This window comes from Bemisia tabaci, chromosome 2 (genome assembly GCF_918797505.1).
Source record: "Bemisia tabaci chromosome 2, PGI_BMITA_v3".
NCBI classification, from domain to species: domain Eukaryota; kingdom Metazoa; phylum Arthropoda; class Insecta; order Hemiptera; family Aleyrodidae; genus Bemisia; species Bemisia tabaci.
In genome coordinates, this window is record NC_092794.1 from 12806299 (window position 1) to 12828246 (window position 21948).

Genomic DNA, 21948 nt, shown 5'->3' on the forward strand with positions numbered 1-21948 from the left:
TACCATTTAAACCTATTGAAAAGGATCGATAAACGGGGTGTTTGCAACGAAGACCTTGAAAATCGATTTTTCACCAAGCTTCAAATGGAGAAATATCGATAATCTATCAATCTACACCTCGCCACTGACAGCGAGCTGGATGTGGCGAGAGTACCAAGTGTGTTTTTATTTGCCTAGGACTCTAAATATCCACGATGAGGATCGTTGGAAGTTAGTAGCACTCGCGTTTACTTCAAAGCTGGGCTTGCCCGGAAGTTTAATGCACGCTATTTTAAGTGCATAATGTCTCATTTGACGCTGGTGAGGTTGACAGGCATTTGAGCACGCGCTAGGAATAAAAATTTGATTGGAAATACCGAATGATTTTACTCCTGTTATGTCTCGCTAAGGCATGTTAATTCTTTTAAAATGGCTCAGTGGCGGATCCAGAGGGAGGCCATGGTGGCATCCCCCCCCCCCCCCGGCCCAAAATATGAAACAAGGGGGGAAAGGGGAGGAAGGATTAAAGTGCTCCTAAAATCATACGGAAATGGTTTCAAAAAATAAAATTACACTAATAAAGGTATTATTCGTCAATTTTTAACTTTCAGATAATGCACAAATTGTATGCTGAAACGGATTAAAAATCAATCTGGGAGGGGTTATTTTTTTAAATTTTCCGGGGGTGTCCTGTCCCCTCCCTCCCCAGACCCTCCACTCGACATACGCAAATACCCCCCCCCCCCCCGACTCACCATGGATCCGCCACTGAGTCGGCAACAGGGTTCGCCGATGTAAATATGTGTAAAATAATCGATATCTATTGATTCTATGTGCCCATTGAAGGATCGATTCTTTTTAATGGAGTTGAATGAAGGAAATCAGTGTTGCCAACTTGCAGGAATAACCGCCAATTGGAGGTGCGCTGCGAGATTAAATACACGAGGGTCGTCCAGAAAAGAGGGAATACCAAGGGATACTCTCGGAAAATGCCGAAGCTAGAAAGAACCAATTAAATCATGAGCTTGTCATGCTTCCAACTTTAATTTGAGTTCTAATCGATCTCAAATCAGAGCAAGGATGCTGTCAAGTCGAATTCTCGCGCCACGCATCGCTCTGTTGATGTCACCGTCAGCAAAAGACCTCTGATGCGCTGCTGCGTCGAAGAAGAACATCTAATGAATACATGCCCTTTAGGGGGTCTAAAACTCTCGGAAGTACTCGTCATTTTGCATGATTTCAATTTGCTCTCTCCAGAAATCTCTGCGAAGAAAATAAAACATAGGTGAAAATATTGAAATATCGTAATTGAGGCATGTGATTCCTAGTGTCAACACAGACGTGTATTTTCCACCAGTCTGTTTTGTCTTAGTGGTGATGAACTTTGATGTTCAAAATGCGGATGCATACAAAACTTGAGAGGTACTAGAGTGGCCCTTCATGACGTGTCGGTTTTCCGTCCGCAGCGCGCTTTGACGTGTTGTTTGCTCTCTGTCGTTTGCTCAGGGTGACGTATGATGTCCAATGCAAGCTAGGAAGACGCTCAAAGAAGAGGCGGAAGAGGTTTCTCAGTCGTAAGTGCCCTAGTCGAACGCACCTGCAGCATCGCAGCTAATTATCCCGGGGGAAAAACTATGCAATGCAGTGAGAATTACATGCATTGACAAATGAAAAAAAAAAAAAAAGAGAGAGAGATCTGAGAAGTAAGTTTAGGTCACTAAGTTTGGAGATGATGCCCAATTTTTCATGAGCCTTAGTTTTCGTGTCCAAGCCCTGTGATATGATCCATCTAAAAAATACGTGTAAACGTATGAAATCTCCGTATAAACTGATCATTCAATTCGTCGTCTCTCTAACGTACGGGCATATCTTAATTCCCCCGTGAGCCCTATTCTCCGTGTAAATCTATTTTTTTTGGGGCTCACGAAGAAGCAGCGATATACCTTTACGCTAAAGGGGCGCCTGATTGTCTAAAATGACGAGACATGTTTTTATCAAGGTAGCTCTACTGCCACTGCCACTTTCTTTTAGCTGCTGAAGCCGAATAAGGCTTTACTTTTCTCCATGACCTCTGAAAGTTTTTCAAAAAATCAAATGTAGCAGAGAGACACGCTTTTTTTAAAGGTAAATCTTAATAAAGTTCGTGTGCTGCATGATGCATGCACTGGAAAAAAAAAAAAAAAACACATTGAATCTAGACAGGGCCGGATTTACCTACTTGCCGCCCATGGGCCGCTTGTATTTTGCCGCCCCCTTCTCATTCGTTTTGAAACATCAATAAAAACCATCTAATGAACGTGTAGTGGGAGAAGGGTGCATAAGACGCGTTTACCCGTGTTGAACACATTTTGGGAAAGCCCTGGCAACATTACTAGCAAAAGTTCACGGAACTTTGCGCGAAAGTTAAGTTTCGTAAACCTATCTCTGGGTGGACGAGACCTTCCATTCATAAGAAATGAACGAAATATTTATGAAAGAACAAACATAAATGTGAATTAATGATTTTACATGTAACTTCCGCCGCCGCGCCGCGCAGACCGCACCGTGTTAGGCGCAATGCGTGAAGTATTCACGCAGTCTTGTAGGCGCTATGCGTTTTACGCTGATCGCAATGTGTTTGCCGCAATGCGTGAAGTATTCACGCATTCTTGTAGGCACTATCCGTTTCACGCTGACCGCAATGACCGGACTGTGTTTGATGCAATGCGTGAAGTATTCGTGCAGTCTTGTAGGCGCTAATATGTGTTACATGCCGACCGCCGCGCTGAGAGCTTCTCCTTTTCATCTGGAGTCCTCATCATCATTTCTCTCTAAGTCGCGCCCGTTCCAGGCCAAATTGCGTGTTTGGTTTCTCTCTTAACTCGACTAATTGAAGCTAGGTGCTGTCTCTTGTATCACTGAAAGACGACAAAATTAGAAATTACTACACTCTTAGGAAATGAGAGATTTTGTCGCCTTTTCTCATTAGTAATTTTTTTTCTAAATCCGATTTTTTTAATACCTACATTTACAAAAATTGCAAAATTTGCCGCCCCCTATAGATTTACCGCCTTGGGCCGCGGCCCATGTGGCCACCCCCTTAATCCGGCCCTGAATCTAGAGTCCAGACTCTTAAAAACATCGACAAGAAAAAATACTCTTGATTCAATCAGATTTAAGCTTAAATCAAGAACCAAGCCTCTTAATTTGAGCGGATTTCCTCTTGATTTAAGCTTAAATCTGATTGAATCATGAGTCCTTTTTCTTGTCAATGTTTTCAAGATTCTGGACTCTAGATCCAATGTATTTTTTCCAGTGTGTGTTGAAATTATTAAAAGGTCCGTTGTTGCCTTTTCATTCAACGATACAGGAAATATTGCATTTTAATCTCAGATGGGGCCTGAGTGCCGTGCTAAAGAGGAACGCCGTATGAAAATTCGAGAGTTTCCAAATTTCCATCGATAAAACGTATCTTTTTGCGAAACATTATGAATGTTTTTCCTTGAAATTTTCAAGAACTTTATGTGAAGATTGCGAACAAAATCATCTGAAAAATTTGAAGGAAAATATTCATAAGTTTACCAGGAAATTCGTGTTTTATCAAAGGAAATTTGGCAACACCTGAAGGTTCTTACGGCGTTTTTCCTTAGCATGGCAGAGATAAGAATTCGACGGAGACAATACCTAACGTGCGCTTAGGTGGCCACTCAATCCACTTGCCACTAATTAGCATAGTTTTGCGCTACATTAACTACCTACTTTTTATGCCTGCTCGAGACTTTCGTATCTCAAGCCTAGCAACGCAAAACAGATTACAGGCAATGCTTTTTTCGTGATGATATCACATAATGTTCGGCTCCGTGGTACACTGAAAAAAAAATCTCGGCGTATTTACTAAGAAAAGGGTAAAATTACCAATAATTCAGGGTTCTATTTGATCCCAGTTTTTTCTTGATAAAATTACCATTTATGGAATTGGTAATTTTACCGAGAAATCTCGGTAAAATTATTGATTTTCTCGGTAATTTTACTGGACCCCGGTAAAAATGCCAATATTTTGTTTTTATCGACTGTGGTAGAATTACCTAGATAACATGGCAAAGTTACCGGGAATTGATTACCAATAAAAGTGGTATTCTTACCTGAGAAAAACAGTAAAAATACCGGTTTTTAGGTCAGCTTACCAGTCTGTACTGGTAAAATTACCAATAATTGGTAAAAAAAAAGTGAGATGGTTAAGGTACCAACGAACCTTGGTAAAAACGCCGAGCATTTTTTTCAGTGTTCCTCTTTCAGGAAGGAGGATTTAACATAGGAATGATGAAAGGGTTGGCGATAAGCAATGATGAGTAACCCTTTTTTTCAAACTCGAGTTAAAGAAAAATTTAAAACTTGCAAAATTAAGTCTCGTGAAACTCTAATTGTTTTACTATTGACTGCCTTTTAGGTAAATTCTCTTTGCTAGATGGCATCCTACTGTTTGTTGGGCACATTGATAAAAATATGCGTGTTCTTGTGTTACCTTTGGTTAATATAGGAGGTGAAACATAAAGCAACCCAAATTCGTGTTAATTTTGGCATACTTTGCAGTACATTTAGCGCAGAAAACGATCGAGGGACTGAAAAATCCCAAAGTTAACCGAGGGTTCGGGTTATTTTGTGTTTTACTTCCCATACTAGCCAAACTTTCGTGTTGAGTTTTCTCTCTGTGTAGTACCTAAAAAACCACCCTAGGCGTGCGTGAGAGGACCGGGCTGAGTTATGCTAAAAGGGACCATCGTGTTAGACACATTTAAGAAAACAAGATTTCTGCTACTGATTTCTCTATAAAAATTGGTGTTTACGTGATCACACATATTTCAACAGTTCAGTAAAAAAGTACAAAATTGTTTTTCACAGAAACTATTAATCCGCCATTGGTTACCCGATAGGGATAAGTGCTTTTACAGGTGCATCTGTATATTTCTGTCATGCTAAAGAAGAACGCCGTGTAAACCTACAGATGTTGCCATATCTCCTTCAATAGAAAACAAAATTACTAATAAAATTGCGGATATTTGTATTCACATTTTTCGTCATGAAATCGTTCGCAATTTAATCTAAATTATCTGAAAATTTCAAGGAAAAATAAACACAGCTTTCCTCAAAACTACACGTTTCATCCAGGGAAATTAGGCAACTCTCGAATGTTCATACGGCGTTCTTCCTCGCCAAAGTATTTCTGCCAAACGGAACCATGTGCATTAAGACATGAGCCCTGCGACCCATAAGAATATATGCATAACAGGGCTCACTTCATAATGCACATTGTTCCGTTCGGCAGAAATATACGTCCATTTGTTCCCCGTCTCCTACATTCGGTGTAACTCAGCGACGACTATCTGGAACAGAGACTCAAGACAGAGCGACTAGCGAGACAGCGCGCATGACAACGAAATAACGAAAAAAATACGAAGAGGAAAAAAATAAAAATCCGAGTAACGCATGACATAAAAAAGTGTCGCCAAAGTGGACATTGCTCCGAGTAATGCTACATCGAATTCGGCCAAACGAGCGAATTTTGCAACGGAGAGAGAGAATTAGTCCGCGTTTCTATCCTACTCGGCGTTCGGCCGAAAAAGTTTCAAGGTTGATTAGGTGCAATTCGGTGATGTAATGTTTTCGCTGGCAAACGCGCGCCGCCGACGGATGTTACTTTCTCGATATCAATGACACCGAGAGGCTATGTCAATAGGGGTTGACGAGAAACAGGTGAAGGTGCTTCCTTGGGCTCCTAACCCTGGTCAAAATTGGCTATAGGAGCTGTGTTTCAAAATAGCATAGGAATTCTCACAGTCGGCTACAGAAAGCGATGACAAGTATATAGCTGGTTATAGTATAGAAAGCCAGGAAAATCATACAGCCCGGCTATACTGCCATGCTAAGGAAAAACGTTGTATGAACATTCGAGAGTTGCCAAATTTTCTTCGATAAAAGGCTCATTTCTGAGGAAAATTATGAATGTTTTCCCTCAAAGTTTTCAGGACTTTTTGGTGAAATTGCAAGAAAAATTATCCGAAAAATTGGAAGAAAAATATTCACAAGTTTACCAGGAAATTCGTGTTTTAACGCGATATCTCGGTTATTATTTTTAGCCGATTCACAAGGATCAAACATCAAAACACGATTTTGTGACCAGCGCAACTGACCCAAAAAGCAAAATTTCTGTTTTTCGAGCCATTAAACCAAAGGACGTTTTTGGCTTAGAGGACCCATCCTTCAGTTGAGCGAATCAACCTCTTTGGTTTTCAGAACCAGAACTGATTTTGTTATACCGTCGGTTTGATACTATGAACCGAAGGTTCAGTTCAATGAAGTAAAAGACTTTAGTTCGGTTGGGACCCTTCCCGTATTCACCAAAGTTGTTTGGCTCAATGAACCTTAGAGGTCGGCTCCTTAACCTTAAGGCATTCGGTTATTTAAACTAGACACTCATGTAGTTTAAACCAAATGTCATGTACTTTAAACCAAACCTTCAGTCCACTGAAAGGAATTTCAGTTTTTCCAATCGGGAAAGTCCGTCAAGTCCGGGGCTCAAAACTTTTTGTGTATAAAAATTGCTACTTCAGATATCTTGAATCAGTACAAAAATGAATTAAATAGCTTTAAATCTTAATACATGGATGAAACTTATTCACTGGGATTCTAATGGGGCTTTTATTATCGAATTTAAAATCCTGAATTTTTTTCCTATCATGATAAAACATTGGTATCCTGAAAAATTTTCCTCCAGGAACACTAACGATCCTTAAAAATTGCTGACACAGGAGCCTCATTTGTAAGTAAGTATAGAATAATCGACACTATCAGATGAGGTCTAATTTCCTCTCTTGTTTTATGTTTGTATTACAAAAACCAAAGTGGAATTTTCCTTGAAATTTTGCGGATACTTTTCTCATAATAATCCAGGGAAAAAGCTTACTTTCAGGGCGTTATGTTCCTGAGTTTTCCGGTCAAACAATAAAGCACGAGAAGAAATTAGGCAACGTAAAATGCTGTACTGTTACACTGATTCTGGTTGAATCCATTTTTCAGCGTTGCAAAAGGTTCATCCTCAAATTTTATTTGTACGAGGAAATTGTTATAAATTTCCGACCAAACATTTGACCGATTTTTCTTTGGATTCCACATAAAAATCAGCAAAATTTTGCACAGGCACTGCACGGTAATTTCTATTTCAGAACCGAATATTTTTAGTCAATTATGCAACCCTGGAATGGAAATACGTTCCCTTGTCTGAGAAACGACAACTTGCACCAATCGGTTTGTTAGTTGTCTGTTCTGCCAAGCTAAGGAAAAACGTCTTATGAACATTCAGACGTTGCCAAATTCCTTTTGGTGGATCACGAGTTTTCGGGAGAATTTGTAAATATTTTGCCTCCTGCAATTTTTCAGATAATTTCATTCACTATTTCACCTTAATTCTCCGAATATTTCAAGGAATAATGATCATAGCTTTCCTCAAACATAAACATTCTATCGAAGGAGATTTGGCAACTCTCGAATGTTCATAGGGCGTTTTTCCTTAGCACGGCTGTGTTAAAGCCATGATTTTTCCTCGACTAAACAATCAAGAAAACTTCACCTCGGATGCAAGTGAGAGTGAAAAACTGAGTGAGGAATCAGCACGATTGAAAAAGATGAAAAGAAGCTGCGGCATAATCGGTTTTTGATTACTGCATCTGCGGAATTAGTATGCCAGTTTGAAAATATTTCCTCCGGAGCTGAGAGAAAAATCTGACCAAACGACTTCCTCGGTTCCGTCTAATTTTAAAATCCCCCGGCCGGAAATCAGATTATCCATTAATTTCCAATCAGCCTCTAATTGCTTTCGAATGTTCACGAAGTTTACTGATAGTATAACCTTACTCAATGGAAGGAAAAATTGAATGGACGATTTTCCGAGGGATAGAGGTTTCCCAAAGGAGAAATTGCTGATGAAAACGGAAGCGGAAATATGCCCGCGAGGTGTCGGGTGATAGTCAAAATTGGTGATGATTTTTCCCAAATTCAATCCTTTTTTTGCTAATTTTACCGCTTTTAGTAAAAAAAAACTACGACGGTGAAACTACTAGACCACGTATCTCGGTTTGCGGTATACCTGGAAAACCACCCAACGTCAATTTTAGAAAACATGAGTAATTTTTCTTCTGCGTGCAAAGAAAACACTGCGAAAGCTTCAAGGAATGAAATGAATTTGTTGTTCGTTAAAAATATAAAATGGAAGCACAGGTTTTTAACTACCGCAAACGAGATACGTGGTCTCGTAATTTTATCGCCGATTAGTAATTAACTGGAAACGCGACACTGGAAGGAGGTAGCATTACCGAAAATTCCTGAAGATTGGTAAATACTGAAGAGTTTCGTTTAAGTGCAAATAAACTTGCGCCGGCAAGTTTGGTCACGATCATTTTACAATAATTTATCGTGCCCTTGTAAAAAAAACATAAAATTTCCGGTGATCTCTGCGAAAGCTTCAAGGAATGAAATTAATTTGTCGTTCGTTAAAAATATAAAATGGAAGCACAGATTTTTAATTATTACCGCAAACGAGATGCGTGGTCTGGTAATTTTAACGTCGATTAGGAATTAACTGGAAACGCGACACTGGAAGGAGGTAGCATTACCGAAAATTCCTGAAGATTGGTAAATACCGAATCGTTTCGTTTATGTGCAAGTAAACTTGCGCCGGCAAGTTTGATCACGATCATTTTACAATAATTTATCGTGCCCCTGTAAAAAAACATAAAATTTCCGGTAATCCGTAATAACCACAGTGAGATCTCAGTAATTGTACCTATCCTCTAGTCCTACCATGGCTCATACCTACGTCACCGTTGGATCATGATAATTAACCACGGTAGGGTAAAATAATGGTGTTTGAGTAAAGTTACTGGGGATTTTGGATACTCAATAACCATTGTACACGTAATAAAGAGGTAGGGGTTGAGTCCCAATTTCGATATTTCCAATTAATTGTGGTGGCATCTCAATAAATTAGGTTACAAAGCCAAATGTTGCAGTCCTACCAAAATTAATTTAAAAGGGGAGCCCTGAGGACAAGCCGCATAACTGCAGTTTTTGCTGTTTCGAGGGATACGTGTTGGAGGTTTTGAAATTACATAGATCCTGATGGCGGAAAGAAAGTTCAAACTGACTTTTTGATGCTTGAAAATTGGAATTTGTGAGATATTTTTTCACAGAATATGCATTTTTTTTTACTCGAAATCGTTAATATCCCAATTTTTTCAAAAACTGCACTTATACGCCCTGTCTTCCAAGCCTTTGAAGTGTCCAGATCGTCCGAAATATTGGAGTAGCACACTGGAAAAAAAACCACATTGGATCTAGAGTCCAGACTCTTAAAAACATCAACAAGAAAAAATGCTCTTGATTCAATCAGATTTAAGCTTAAATCAAGAACTAAGCCTTTTAATGCAAGCGGATTTCCTTTTGATTTAAGCTTAAATCTGATTGAATCAAGATTATTTTTTCTTGTTAATGTTTTCAAGAGTCTGGACTTTAGATCCAATGTGTTTTTTTTTTCCAGTGTACCAAAATTTTAACCCCTCCTTCCCTACCCCTAGCCTTTTCCCCCGTGCAAATTCCCATGTTTTTAGGTGGGGGTTCCGAGTGAAATCCCTAGTTTCTCCCGAAGCAAATAAAGGATGGGTGGACTTACAGGTGGCGTTTTCCGGGTGCCGGTCCGGGGTTTTCGGGAACGTCACTTCACTCACGTTGTGACACTGCAACCAGCGGCCGACGCGGTTGTGCTCGTAGAAAAGGGACTTGTTGATGGGGTTCCGGGAGCAGTCGACGAGGACCCTGGAGAGGTTCACCTGGAGGGACTCGAGGGGGAGGGACTGGAGGGCCCCGACGGGCCCGGGAAGGGCGCACGCGAGGAGGGCCGACACGGCGAACGCGAGTGCTTGGCGGACGCGCATCGTCACGAATGACTCGCGCACGGCGCGCGCGCCGGCATCGCGCCCCGCCGATTCCCAATTTGCTTTCGACATTCGACCCCCTCTCCGGCCGATCGAGAGACTACCCGGCCGAGCGCATCTTCCCTGTCGTCGCACCGTCAAGCATCCCTCGCACTTCACCGAAAAAAATAATATGCTGTTTTAGCATCTAGGATGTCAAGAATGTGTCTGATGATCCCAAGATGCTGCCTTTAATGCCCCCGCAGTTGAATTTGCATTCACAGGATGTAAAATTAACTGCGGGGGCAATAAAGGCAGCATCTTGGGATCACCAGACACATTTTTGACATCCTAGATGCTAAAACAGCATACTATTTTTTTCGGTGTTGATACAGAACTGTCATAAAAGTTTCTTCCTTCACTGAAAAAAAAATCTCGGTGTATTTACTAAGAGAAGGGTAAAATTACCAAGAATTCGGGGTTCTATTTGATCCCAGTTTTTTCTTGGTAAAATTACCATTTACGGAATTAACTTTCTCGGTAATTTTATTGGACTTTGGTAAAAACGCCAATATTTTTTATCGACTGTGGTAATTTTACCGAGATAAAATGGCAAAGTTACCGGGAATTGATTACCTATGATTATAAAGTGGTATTCTTGCCTGAAAAAAAAACAGTAAAAATACCGGTTTTTAGGTAAGCTTACCGGTCTATCTTGGTAAAATTACCAATAATTGGTAAAAAAAGTGAGATGGTAAAGGTACCAACGGACCTTGGTAAAAACGCCGAGAATTTTTTTCAGTGTTTCCCCCTTTTTTTTAAGGAAAAAAATTCCGAGTCGATTCGTGTGAATTTGTTGTACTGCTTTGGTGAACCCCCCTCCTCCCCCCTCCAAAAAATAGTCTTTCACCTCCTCGTATGATTGATCTGAATATCGTTATCCCCGATACGTTGCAACCCCTTTCCAGTTGAGCTCTGAAAAACGATTTTTGATTAAAAAAAAAAAAAAAAAAAATTAAAAGTGTCGTCTTCAATTCTTTATAAAAATTCCCTTTTTTATGATTAACTTGTTTTTATACCTCTTTCGATGTAAACAGCTACAGGAGCTTTTTATACAATTTCCTTAAAGTAAAAATACAAAAGTAAGGAAGTATAATAGAATAATACTTCATGAGCTTAGATGTAAAAAAGAGGTAGGACGTATTAATGTATACTAAAAAATGGGCATATTAGTAAATACACAATAAGATTTTCAACTTCCACCGTACGGTAAGATTTTAACGATAATTTTATTTCTCCTAAGGGTATGGGTCTAATATTGGGGAAGTTAATTCCCATTGTTTGATTCTTTTGAGTCTACGAAATTCGTCAGTGTTATCAAACAGTGACACCAGGACCGGATTTACCTACTTGCCGCCCATGGGCCGCCTGTATTTTGCCGCCTCTTTCTCATTCGTTTTGAAACATCAATAAAAACCATCAAGTGAACGTGCCAACGGGGGTGGGGTGCATAACTGCGTAAGTCGCGTTTACTCGTGTTGGAAACATTTTTTGGGAAAGCCCTGTCCACACTACTTGCAAAAGTTCACGGAACTTTGCGCGAAAGTCAAATTTCGTAAACCTATCTCTGTGTGGACAAGGCCTTCCATTCATAAGAAATGAACGAAAAAATTATGAAAGAACAAACATAAATGTGGTTTAAAAATTTTAACTTCCGCCGCCGCGCCGCGCAGACCGCGCCGTGTTTGGCGCAATGCGTGAAGTATTCCGACAGTCTTGTAGGCGCTATGAGTTTCACGCCGATCGCACAGTGTTTGCCGCAATGCGTGAAGTATGTGTACAGTCATGTAGGGGCTAATATGTGTTACATGTCGATCGCCGCGCCGAGGGCTTCTCCTTATCATCTCAAGTCCTCGTCATCGTTTCTCTCTAAGTCGCGCCGTTCCAGGCCAAATTGCATGTTTGGTTTCTCTCTTAACTCGACTAATTAAGGGTGCTGTCTCTTGTATCATTGAAAGACGACAAAAGTAGAAATTACTATGCTCTAAGAAAATTAGAGATTTTGTCGCCTCTTCTCGTTTGTAATTTTTTGTCTAAATTCGAATTTTCTATACCTACATTTAAAAAAATTTCAAAAGCCGCCCCCTATAGATTTGCCGCCATGGGCCGCGGCCCATGTGGCCACCCCCTTAATCCGGCCCTGAGTGGCACAGCAGTTGGATTTGAATGTCGATGCAGGCGATCCTCATATCTTGAGGACAGCAACATTTTATCCAAAGATATTGTTTTTTCATTTTACAATGTTTAAAATGTTATGACATTCTAGAGGTTTTCTCGAAATTAGGAGTGGTTTTCATGGACGTGATACATACGTATGCGTGCGAACATTTTATAGTTAACGTAGTTCAATTTGATCCAAACCGTGCATTAAAACGCAATTCGAAAGTGAAAAATCTTAATTCATACATTCTTGAAACATCACTCCTCTTGTACATCCCGAGTACGGGTACATATCATGCTCTTGCAGACTACCAGGATTTTATCCCGAATAATTAAATACCGTCGTGTTTGATAAACACGTTTATTTGTGTGTACTTGGATTAAATTGCATTGTAAAATTGTAAAAAACAAGAGACAGTAAAAATTAAAAAATTACGAGTCCCTGTCTCAATTGACGTGAATCTCAATTTAAGTGGAATATTTTAGGTTCTGAAGAAATTTCATTTTTCATTCCCAAGTTTTACCATTTTTGTCTAAGATAAACTTTCAAACTCAAAAAAACCTCCACAGCTCAAGCCACGATAAAGGAGCAATGTTACATTTTCAAGGATCCAACGATTTAAGTGGCCTGATTGCATGTCTTGTCCTCTATAAAATAAGGCACCCATTTATTTTGAGTACAACTATTCAGTACCTAGAAGCATATTTTGAGGACTGATAGGCCAAAAATCCTAAAAGTTGCTCAGAATTGTCATCTACCAGTACGTGACTAGGGATCAAAGAGGGATCAAGTGAGGATTTTCGGAACCAGAATTTTCGGCCATCAGGACGTAATGGACCACTAGACAAGGTACGAATTTCAGCATTCTGATACATGTTTTTTAACTAAAATTTCACGTAAAATACGACGCGCACAACGAAAATTACCGAAATCAACTCCTTTCAAAGATATTTAATGATTCTTCATGCGTGAATTCAAACCATCCGCTCATAAAAACTCAATGCTCTGCGTGATTCACATCGTGCGCTAAACGTTATCATGACAGTCTCTACGATATAAAAATCTGGCAACCTCAATCTTGACGCTTTGGCTCAGCTGTAGCAAATTGCTTATAGTTTGAACGACACATGGTGGGAAATGAACATTGCTCGATTGAGAAGCTTGCTGAAACCGTTGTAGTGCGCGATTTGACTCACGTAGAGCTTTGAGTTTCTTGTCAGCGGGCAGTTCAAATTCCTCGTAACCAATGTGTAATAAAAACGATAAAATCTTCGTTAAAAGTTGGGTTCAGTAATTTTCGTTGTAAGAATCGTGTTTTACGTAAAATTCTGGTTAAGAAACATGTATCAGATTGCTTAAATTCGTACCTTGTCTAGTGGTCCATTAGGGAGCGGAGTTTCCCGGAAAAGTGAATTTTCGCCAAGAAGTCCCTGAAACTGTCCTCGGGAAAGTTCCTGTTCCGGGATGGGACAAGCTCCCCCAATGATCCCTAGACGTAATACAACATCGAACACCAGTTGGGGCACGACCTAACCCCGGGAGCCGGGACGCATCATCTTAACTCATAACACATTATAATAGTTTGACCAGTCATTGAAAGACGCAAGGCTTAAATAATAAACAGTACATCGGCGCGGCACAGAGCCGGCGGTGATCTTTTAAGAACCGTGTACCCATCGCCCGCTAGTTGGTCGCAACCGGCGAATTTGGAATACTCGCACAGGCGTGTCTGTCGAATTATCCGTAAATCGAGCGTAATCAAACAACGGGGCTTGTATCGATAATCGATACTCGATTTCGAGATATCTCGATGGGACGAGTGCGACCTCCAATGACGTCATCATGGCGACAACACACAGGGGGTCGAGTCGATGTGTGAGGTCGGACAGTGCTGACGTAGCGCGCTTTGCGATATATCAATCGGACTGCATTTTGCAATTTGGAACTATAAATCCTGGCCCGGTTTAAAAACAACGTATGTGCCATTAGTTTCCCTTTGCACATAAGTGTTTTTTCAGATGACTCAGAATTTATAGTTCCAAATTGCAAAATACAGTCCAATTTATCTGCCATTGAAACATATAGAAAAGAATCGATAAACAGGGCGTTCGCAACTGAAACATAATAATCGATTCTTTAGCATAGTTTCAAAGGGGGAAATATCGATACTCGATCATTCACGCCCCGCCTTTGGATGGAACAAAATTGTTTTTTTACTAAAACTGCAAAGTTGGATGTTTATTCCTCAAAATTTCAAATTTGACGAGGTGCTGTTGAAGGAAAATTCGACGAGAAAACCAATGGCGCCACTTTTGAAACCTCAAAATTCTGCATTAACGGAGTTGTAAGCTTTTAAAGTTTCCAACTTTTATCCGACTTCTCTCAATGACTTGTTCCACTGTGCGACGGTCCACCCCGAAAGTCCGGCGAGCACAAAGCGCAAGGATCCTTCCCGTGTCCTCCCGGTGTTTTGGACGTCTGCCGAGCGAGCCAAGATCCGAGAAAACGCTAAATCATCGTTGATTTATTCGACCTCCGTGGCTCCATTAATGTCCACAGCGGTGCGCAGTATCATCGTCCATCAATCCCCGCGCTCGCCAGTGCAGGTGCGTCCCTTAGATCCGCAAATATCAGGCAAATTTTCACGATAACCCAAAAAAACACCCATTTACAGAGCTACACCGTTGAATTTTACTCGAAATTCGTCCTATCGTGTTATCTTGTCGCCGGCTCCCTTTTGAACCTCTCCGAATCATGATTTAAACTATGTGGAGCGTCACGAATGAAAGGAGCTATTAAGGAACAGCTACTGTATGAACCTTAAAGCAGAACAAGGGAGGGTGGATATGCGGTATCCAAGGAGAGATGGAGGGATGCCAACTTCCGGAAAATCTCTACCTTAACAGGTCCCAGTGACGGTTAGGAGTTGCGGAGCGCCCTACTGCGCTGTCAAGGCGGCTAATACATATTTACACGTTGGGGATTGAAAATGGAGATGTTGTAGGTATGTATGAGGAATTTGACTGTTGATTTTTAGGTAAAAGTTCGCGAGAAACACATTGGTGCCACTGGTTTTCTCTGAAATCAACTCCCAAGTTCAAAAAAAGCTCTCAAGTTGAGGTCAAAATGGAGGGGATATCCCACCCTACCCTGAGAGTCCACGTCTACATCAAGACAAACTCTCGATGCAAAGATAGGGAGCAAATACATTAGCAGGGTTGCCATGTTTTTCAGTTTTGGAGTCCCCAAATAAAGTGGCAGCCCTGTCAATGTATTTGCTCTCTATCTTTGCATGGAGAGTTTGTCTTGATGTAGACGTTGACTCTCAGGGTAGGGTGGGATATCCCCTCCATTTTGGCCTCAACTTGAGAGCTTGTTTTGAGCTTGGGAGTCAATTTCAGAGAAAACCAGTGGCACCATCCTGTTTCTTGCGAACTTTTACATAAGAATCAACAGTCAAATCGCAAATTCCTCACACATGTAACATCTCCATTGAGTGTCCAGGTCCATTTAATGGCAAAGTTTATGTTGAATCAAATATTCCTAAAAAGCACAAACGTAAACGATTCTTCAGAAAGTTTATTAATCTCAAAACTTTACCGGCTTTACTAAAAGTTCTTGAAGGAGGATGTATCTCATGTATGCCGATCGCAGGGCTGGTGGCTAAGAGATAGCCGAAAAATTTTAGGTCATGATGCGCACGGCTCAAATGATCAACAGGAAGTAATCATTAGATCCTCGGTGGATACCATAATCAGCCAGTGACTCGGACAAATTTTTCAGGTGCGCGAATGAAAGAAACAGCTTGTTTTCTCTCGTCACTGCTGACGTTAATGTATTCGAAGAGGCCTTAGAAGCAAGGAATCTTTTCCGTGTTACAGATGTGTTGAATGAAAAGCAAAACTAATTATACGTAATGTTTGCGTTTTGTCTCTGAAAATAATGATGGTGTAAAATTAGGGAAGCTGTGAGTAAATTGCAGTGAATTTGATAAGAAAAACAAAATAAGGCGGAGGCAGCTAGCATCTTCTAGATTTAAGTCCATCGATTCATATATTTATTTTGAGGCTCAAAATCAACCAGTAAAACACAAAGCTGCTTCTTTCTCACCAGGCTAGAAAATTGCCGCGATCCATGTTGGACTACTCTACAAAGAACTATTAATTGCCGAATTGTAAATTGTTACTTTACGCCGAATCGGGAGGCGTAAATGGTCGATAATCGATGATATTTTCTTTTCCACTTGAAGCAATGGTAAAGAATCGATTATTAAGGTGTTCGTTGCGAACACCTTAATAAACCACCGGTTTATATGGGGGATCAATCGATATATCGCGAAGCACACCACGCCACTGTTTACGCCCACCATCTGCAACATTGAACTGAATTGCCAGATATTTATCGTCCAGAAAACTTAAAGCCGTTTTTGTCATAATCTTAAAATCCGATTTTTCCACCTGACTCGATAGAAATCTTCCCACACCTACAAATATTTTGCCTTCGCTCTAGACTAGGTCCTCTTTATCATAGCAGTTACGTCGAGAGAATGCACGTAAATAAACAGTAAACGTGAGAAAAATTTATAATATAGCTTGCAATATTCTTTGCATTTTTAGGTATTAGGTTTTTTACGTCTCTTTTGCGGTAAGTAACCCAGCATGATTGCCAGTGGCTAAAAAAAAGTCCGCGAACGCAAGGAACTTGAAAAATGTCGATTTACACCAAGTAAATTGTGGGTAGATTGATTTTATACAATTCTGATTGGCTCAACGTACTCTTAATGCAATTTCAACCATGAAAGGTCTATTCAGTAAGGTGTGTGCAAGAGATTTTTTCGGAAATTATCGACTGATTCTATCGCCTATCAAATCATTCTTGTCTAGGCTCCTCAAATATACGATATTCCGAAACCCAGTGCGCTTCAAATATTCTTTTTTCAATGCCTAAAATATTCAAGGCGGAGTAAGGCATAATGACGTTGCTGTTACAGTGTTACTGTAATCACAAACTTTTCGGCTCGCCTTCAATTTCGTTAGTCGAGGAAGATGATTGCATGTATGACAGATTGCCTTGTTTGAATCTGAAGGCTACTATTGAACGGTTGGAATTTCCACTGCTTGTTCTCACCTGATTCCGTTTCAGAATTATAGCTTTGTTGACTAATATTTTCCGGGCTAATGATAGTGAAAACCGTCCGTAAATTCTTTCATCACTTGATCATTAAGGGAAAAAAAAATGCGTGCGGGTTCAGTTGTTATTGAGCTAATATTTTGACGAATTGGAAATGGAACAGCCTAATTTCTACAAAAAGAGTGTGTCCTTTGTAGCGAGCACAGATTGCAATCTCCACATTGCGAGATGCTTAGACTTATGAAATACTTTAACGAGATACTTAAACCAAGCGCAAACTTAAAGACACAAGAAGCGCTTGCTGTCTGAGGATTTAAAGTTGAGGACCGCACTCGTTCACTTGATATTACATTTTGCCTTCAATTTAGCAACACGCAGCTTGCGATTCGAATGTGTTACTAGTATGTTGTTTTGCTTTTTGGATGAAATATGCTTAGAATATCATACCATATCTGAGTCTAACAGGACCATCGAGATAATAACATGAGATGATCGTATATTTTACAAAGCGTAATTATCATTTCTTTTTTCGTGTTTAATAATTTAATACATGACAAATTTATACTCTCGCGTTGCGTCTTATTTTGCTTTATTTCTCTTCTTTACTCAAGATTGGTTTTCTATTTAATTTATTACGACGCAGTTGCCTAATGAAGAATAATTGTGCGCAAAAAGAATTGTCGGAAAAATTAAAGTTACCTTAAGTTTGAGAATTTTGGCAATGTGCCTCATCTCTGCTGTGATTTAAGATTTATTTTAATGCCCAAACCAATTTGTTTAATCAAAAAAAACTTATCATGCTCCACTCATAATTTAAGTAAAAGTTACTGTCGTACATAACTATATATCTGAGTCGATAATTATGAAATATATAAATGCGGTAAATTTTACCTGAGATGGAATGATACATCATATTAACTCAAAAACAAATAAATGTAATTAAAATTGAGTGATTCTTTAAACCGCGGAATCTTGAAGAGACGACGAGTATGAGCCTTGCAATTCTACTCAGACTGTGCAACATAAAGATCATTTTGAAACCAAACCAAATGAGGGACCTAATAGAATTTTTTACCCGCATATTCTTCAAAAAGCCAAAACTTTACAGTATTTCCCCTCAAAATTGTGTATTTGTTTGTTTGGATTGTACTAATAGTATGGAAAGTCGCACAAGGTGGTCAGCACTGCAAATTTCACATTAGCGTATTATGTTTGTTTTGCATAAAAAGTCACAATCATTTAAAAATACTCCAACTATAAGTTCAGCTAGTCTCCATCTTTTCCGGAACTAGAAATGAGTTAGATTTTTAAAAGTTGAGTAGATTTTTTAAAGCCAAACTAACGCTGCCTCTAAGAATGCATCATTAAAGCGGCTCAGTTCTAAGTTATGTATCTAAAAACTTTTGAATACATGTTTATTCTCTTCTCTTTATTTCCGGATATTAATTTTTGTCGATTTGAATCAACTTAAATTGGAGCAAGCACATTCCATTCCATTGAAAAGAAAGTAATTCAGATTAAAATCAAGAAATTCTGCAAAAACAGGACGAGTGAGGCAGCGAAATGGGCAATATGGCAACAAGGACATCGTGCCATTAATTTGTTGTTTACTGCAACTGCAAGAACATTGCATTGCACGTATTGATAAAAAGTGTAAACACAAGAAAAGCCCTAACGCCTTCAAGTAGCATGCAATGCAACAATTGCAACATCATTTGCATCTATTGTGTACGAATAGTTGCATCCCAGCATATTGCAGGCCTTTCTACGAGCGTCGCGTCACATTCGGTGCTGCGCAGCTGCGATTTGCGAATTCCATCCTGCGATTTCCATCTGCGGCGAAATTTCTCCAGGGCAGAGAGCCTCCTGCTCTATCTCCGATCTGTATGAATGAAATATTACGATATTTTCTTTCTCCCTTTTTCACTTTTCATTGAACTTAGTCTATTTCTAGTTCGATCTATCAGTTCAAGGAAGGTACCACTAAGTAAGCTGGTGTCACCTGCCATATTCAGCCAGGCATAAAGTTAAAACTATAATTTTTCCACCGCGCATCTGATTATTTTTAAGTTGATTTTATTGCGTAATTTTCCTCAAATAGAACTTTTTTATTTTTTTTCTTTCTTTTTTCCCATTTATCCACATAATTATTAGACCCTTCAGCTGAATTTTTTGAGGATTCAAGCAAAATAATCCATAATTCGAACTAATCATTAATTTGGAGACAATAATTTGGAAACGATTTTTCAAAAAGTATGCCAATGATGAAATGCACTTTACAAAATGTTATGTTTTTCGTTATATTCATAAATTTTACGTCGCCGACTAAGCAAGTTTCCGTGGTGTAGTGGTTATCACATCCGCCTAACACGCGGAAGGTCCCCGGTTCGATCCCGGGCGGAAACAATGTTTTAGATACTGTGATTCATTGCAAACGAGGAACCATTCCTCGTGTAATGGATCCTCCTCATGGATTTTCATGCAAAGGAAGGAGGATTACTGTAATTGCATTTGGAACGCGTCAAATTTCCTCCTATATTAATATATTGACTTTTGGGTAAGACATTCATTTATCTTCAAAATTTTCGGAGAAGTCAGATTGAATTACGAATGAAAGTCATAAAAAATTCAAGAGGGATTTTTTTTTTTTTTTTTTTTTTTTTTCGGGAAAATTTTGGTAGGGGAAAAAGATTTATTCGGATGCTAGAATTTTCTTGGGTTTCAAAACGGCAAAAATAACCCCAAATTGGGAGACACCGCCCCCCCACAAGGCAACAATAAAGCTCAAATACAGCGGGAACCCACCCCCTTACTTCCATTTCCGGCTGATGCTCCACATGATCCCAGCTTCCTCCAAGTGCTTGACGCAATATTTAAACAGCTCCAAAGCGCTCCTCCACTCAAGCCGCGTCCCAAAGAGATTTTCTGGGCGTGGGCTAAGCGTAGGTACCAGGGCTAATGAAATAATGAAAAGTAAAAGTTATTAGCTTCATCATCGGGCAACCGAAGTTCACTCGTGGGATAAGTCATACAGCCGAGGATGCGGGTCCAGATTAAGTGCTGTTCGACGCACGAGGAACAGGCGCGTGGGGAGGGGGGGGGGGGGGAGATGGACTAGTTTCACGGAGCGGTGCAAGTTTGAAAGTGGTTTTTTTTCCTTCTTCTTTTTTTTATCCCGAGCGCGACTCGCTCGCGACTTGCCAATCGGCACTCTCCATTTCTCCGCGAATCGGCCCCCGTCCCTCAGTTCCAGTTCGAACCGCAGCCTCCGCGTCTTCGCGCTACGTTCCCGAAATCCGCACGCGCTCCCCCCGAAACGTGACGCACCGCTTGTGACGAGCGTGTTTCCCTCGTGCGGTACCCGTGCAAGTGTGTGAGTGAATTGTGTGAACGTGGAGTTATCCCGGATTTTGGATACTACCCGCATCGCACGAACATTTGGTGAGTATTTAGCATGGTGTCCAGGGTCTGGGTAAACCGGGACTCATCAGGGAGCACTGAAAAAAAAATCTCGGTGTATTTACTAAGAAAAGGGTAAAATTACCAAGAATTCAGGGTTCTATTTGATTCCAGTTTTTTCTTGGTAAAATTACCATTTATGGAATTGGTAATTTTACCGAGAAATCTCGGTAAAATTGTTGAACTTTCTCGGTAATTTTACTGGACCTTGGTAAAAACGCCAATATTTTTTATCGACTGTGGTAGGATTACCGAGATAAAATGGCAAAGTTACCGGGAATTGATTACCAATAAAAGTGGTATTCTTACCTGAAAAAAAAAAAAAAAAAAACAGTAAAAATACCGGTTTTTAGGTAAGCTTACCAGTCTGTCTTGGTAAAATTACCAATAATTGGTAAAAAAAAGTGAGATGGTAAAGGTACCAACGGACCTTCGTAAAAATGCCGAGAATTTTTTTTCAGTGCAAAGGATGACGACGGTATGAGTCCGCAATCACATAACTCGTTTGCGGTGTCTAAAAATCTCTGCCTCTATGCTATTCCTCTAAGCAAAAACCAATCGACATCATTCTATGAAGTTGATGCAGAATTTTCTTCGCACAGATAAGAAAAATCACGGCAATTTTAAAGAATTGCCGTTGAGTAGTTTCCCGTTTAAAAAATGAAGTATTACAGGAAGTCTGTGACGTCGCAAACCGAGTTATGCGATTGCCGACTTACACCGTAGATAAGTTTGAAAATTAGGAAATCAGATTGGTGCTAAAACTAATAATATTTTGTTCCCATACTGAAGATAAGTCCAGTCAGGTCAGATTTAAACTTGAAGGCAATTAAATTAATTTAGAGTCAGTTAGTATCATTCCCACGCTCAAACTTCCAAACTTCGTTTCTCATTTGCGGTGTTTTAAAATATCCGCTCTCATTTTCTTTTTTCAAAGGAGGAACGGCAAATCGTATTCTTTGCAGTTTTCAAAGAGGTTTCTTTTCACGGAGGAAAAAATCATGGCAGTTTATAAAAATCACCGTTGAATATTTTTCCATTCAAAAAATAAAATATGACAGAAAGTCTGCAACGTCAAGAACTGAAATACGTGGGTTGGGAGTTTTTCCGTTGATATAAAATCATTCGAAGGCATTTGAATTAAAATGTAGTCAAATTTAACTTAGAAATAGAGTAAAAATTACCTGGATCTAATCCTCAATCCAACAGAATGTTATA

General features: G+C 39.8%; 2 protein-coding genes and 1 non-coding gene across 3 annotated transcripts in view; 2 read left to right on the forward strand and 1 right to left on the reverse strand.

Moving 5' to 3' along the window:
• Window positions 1-9982, reverse strand: part of LOC109033734 (nose resistant to fluoxetine protein 6) — a 62900-nt gene extending 52918 nt beyond the window's left edge. The window contains exon 1 of the mRNA XM_019046488.2: window positions 9680-9982. Coding sequence (XP_018902033.2) covers window positions 9680-9941 — 262 coding nt within the window. The 5' untranslated portion in view covers window positions 9942-9982. The remainder of the gene's footprint in view (window positions 1-9679) is intronic.
• Window positions 9983-19604: 9622 nt separating this feature from the next.
• Window positions 19605-19677, forward strand: TRNAV-AAC (transfer RNA valine (anticodon AAC)). The gene has a single exon. It is a non-coding gene; the product is annotated as a tRNA-Val (tRNA).
• Window positions 19678-20417: 740 nt separating this feature from the next.
• Window positions 20418-21948, forward strand: part of LOC109033769 (uncharacterized) — a 74257-nt gene continuing 72726 nt past the window's right edge. Inside the window, exon 1 of the mRNA XM_019046540.2 lies at window positions 20418-20712. The gene's annotated coding sequence lies outside the window, so the exon portion shown is untranslated. The remainder of the gene's footprint in view (window positions 20713-21948) is intronic.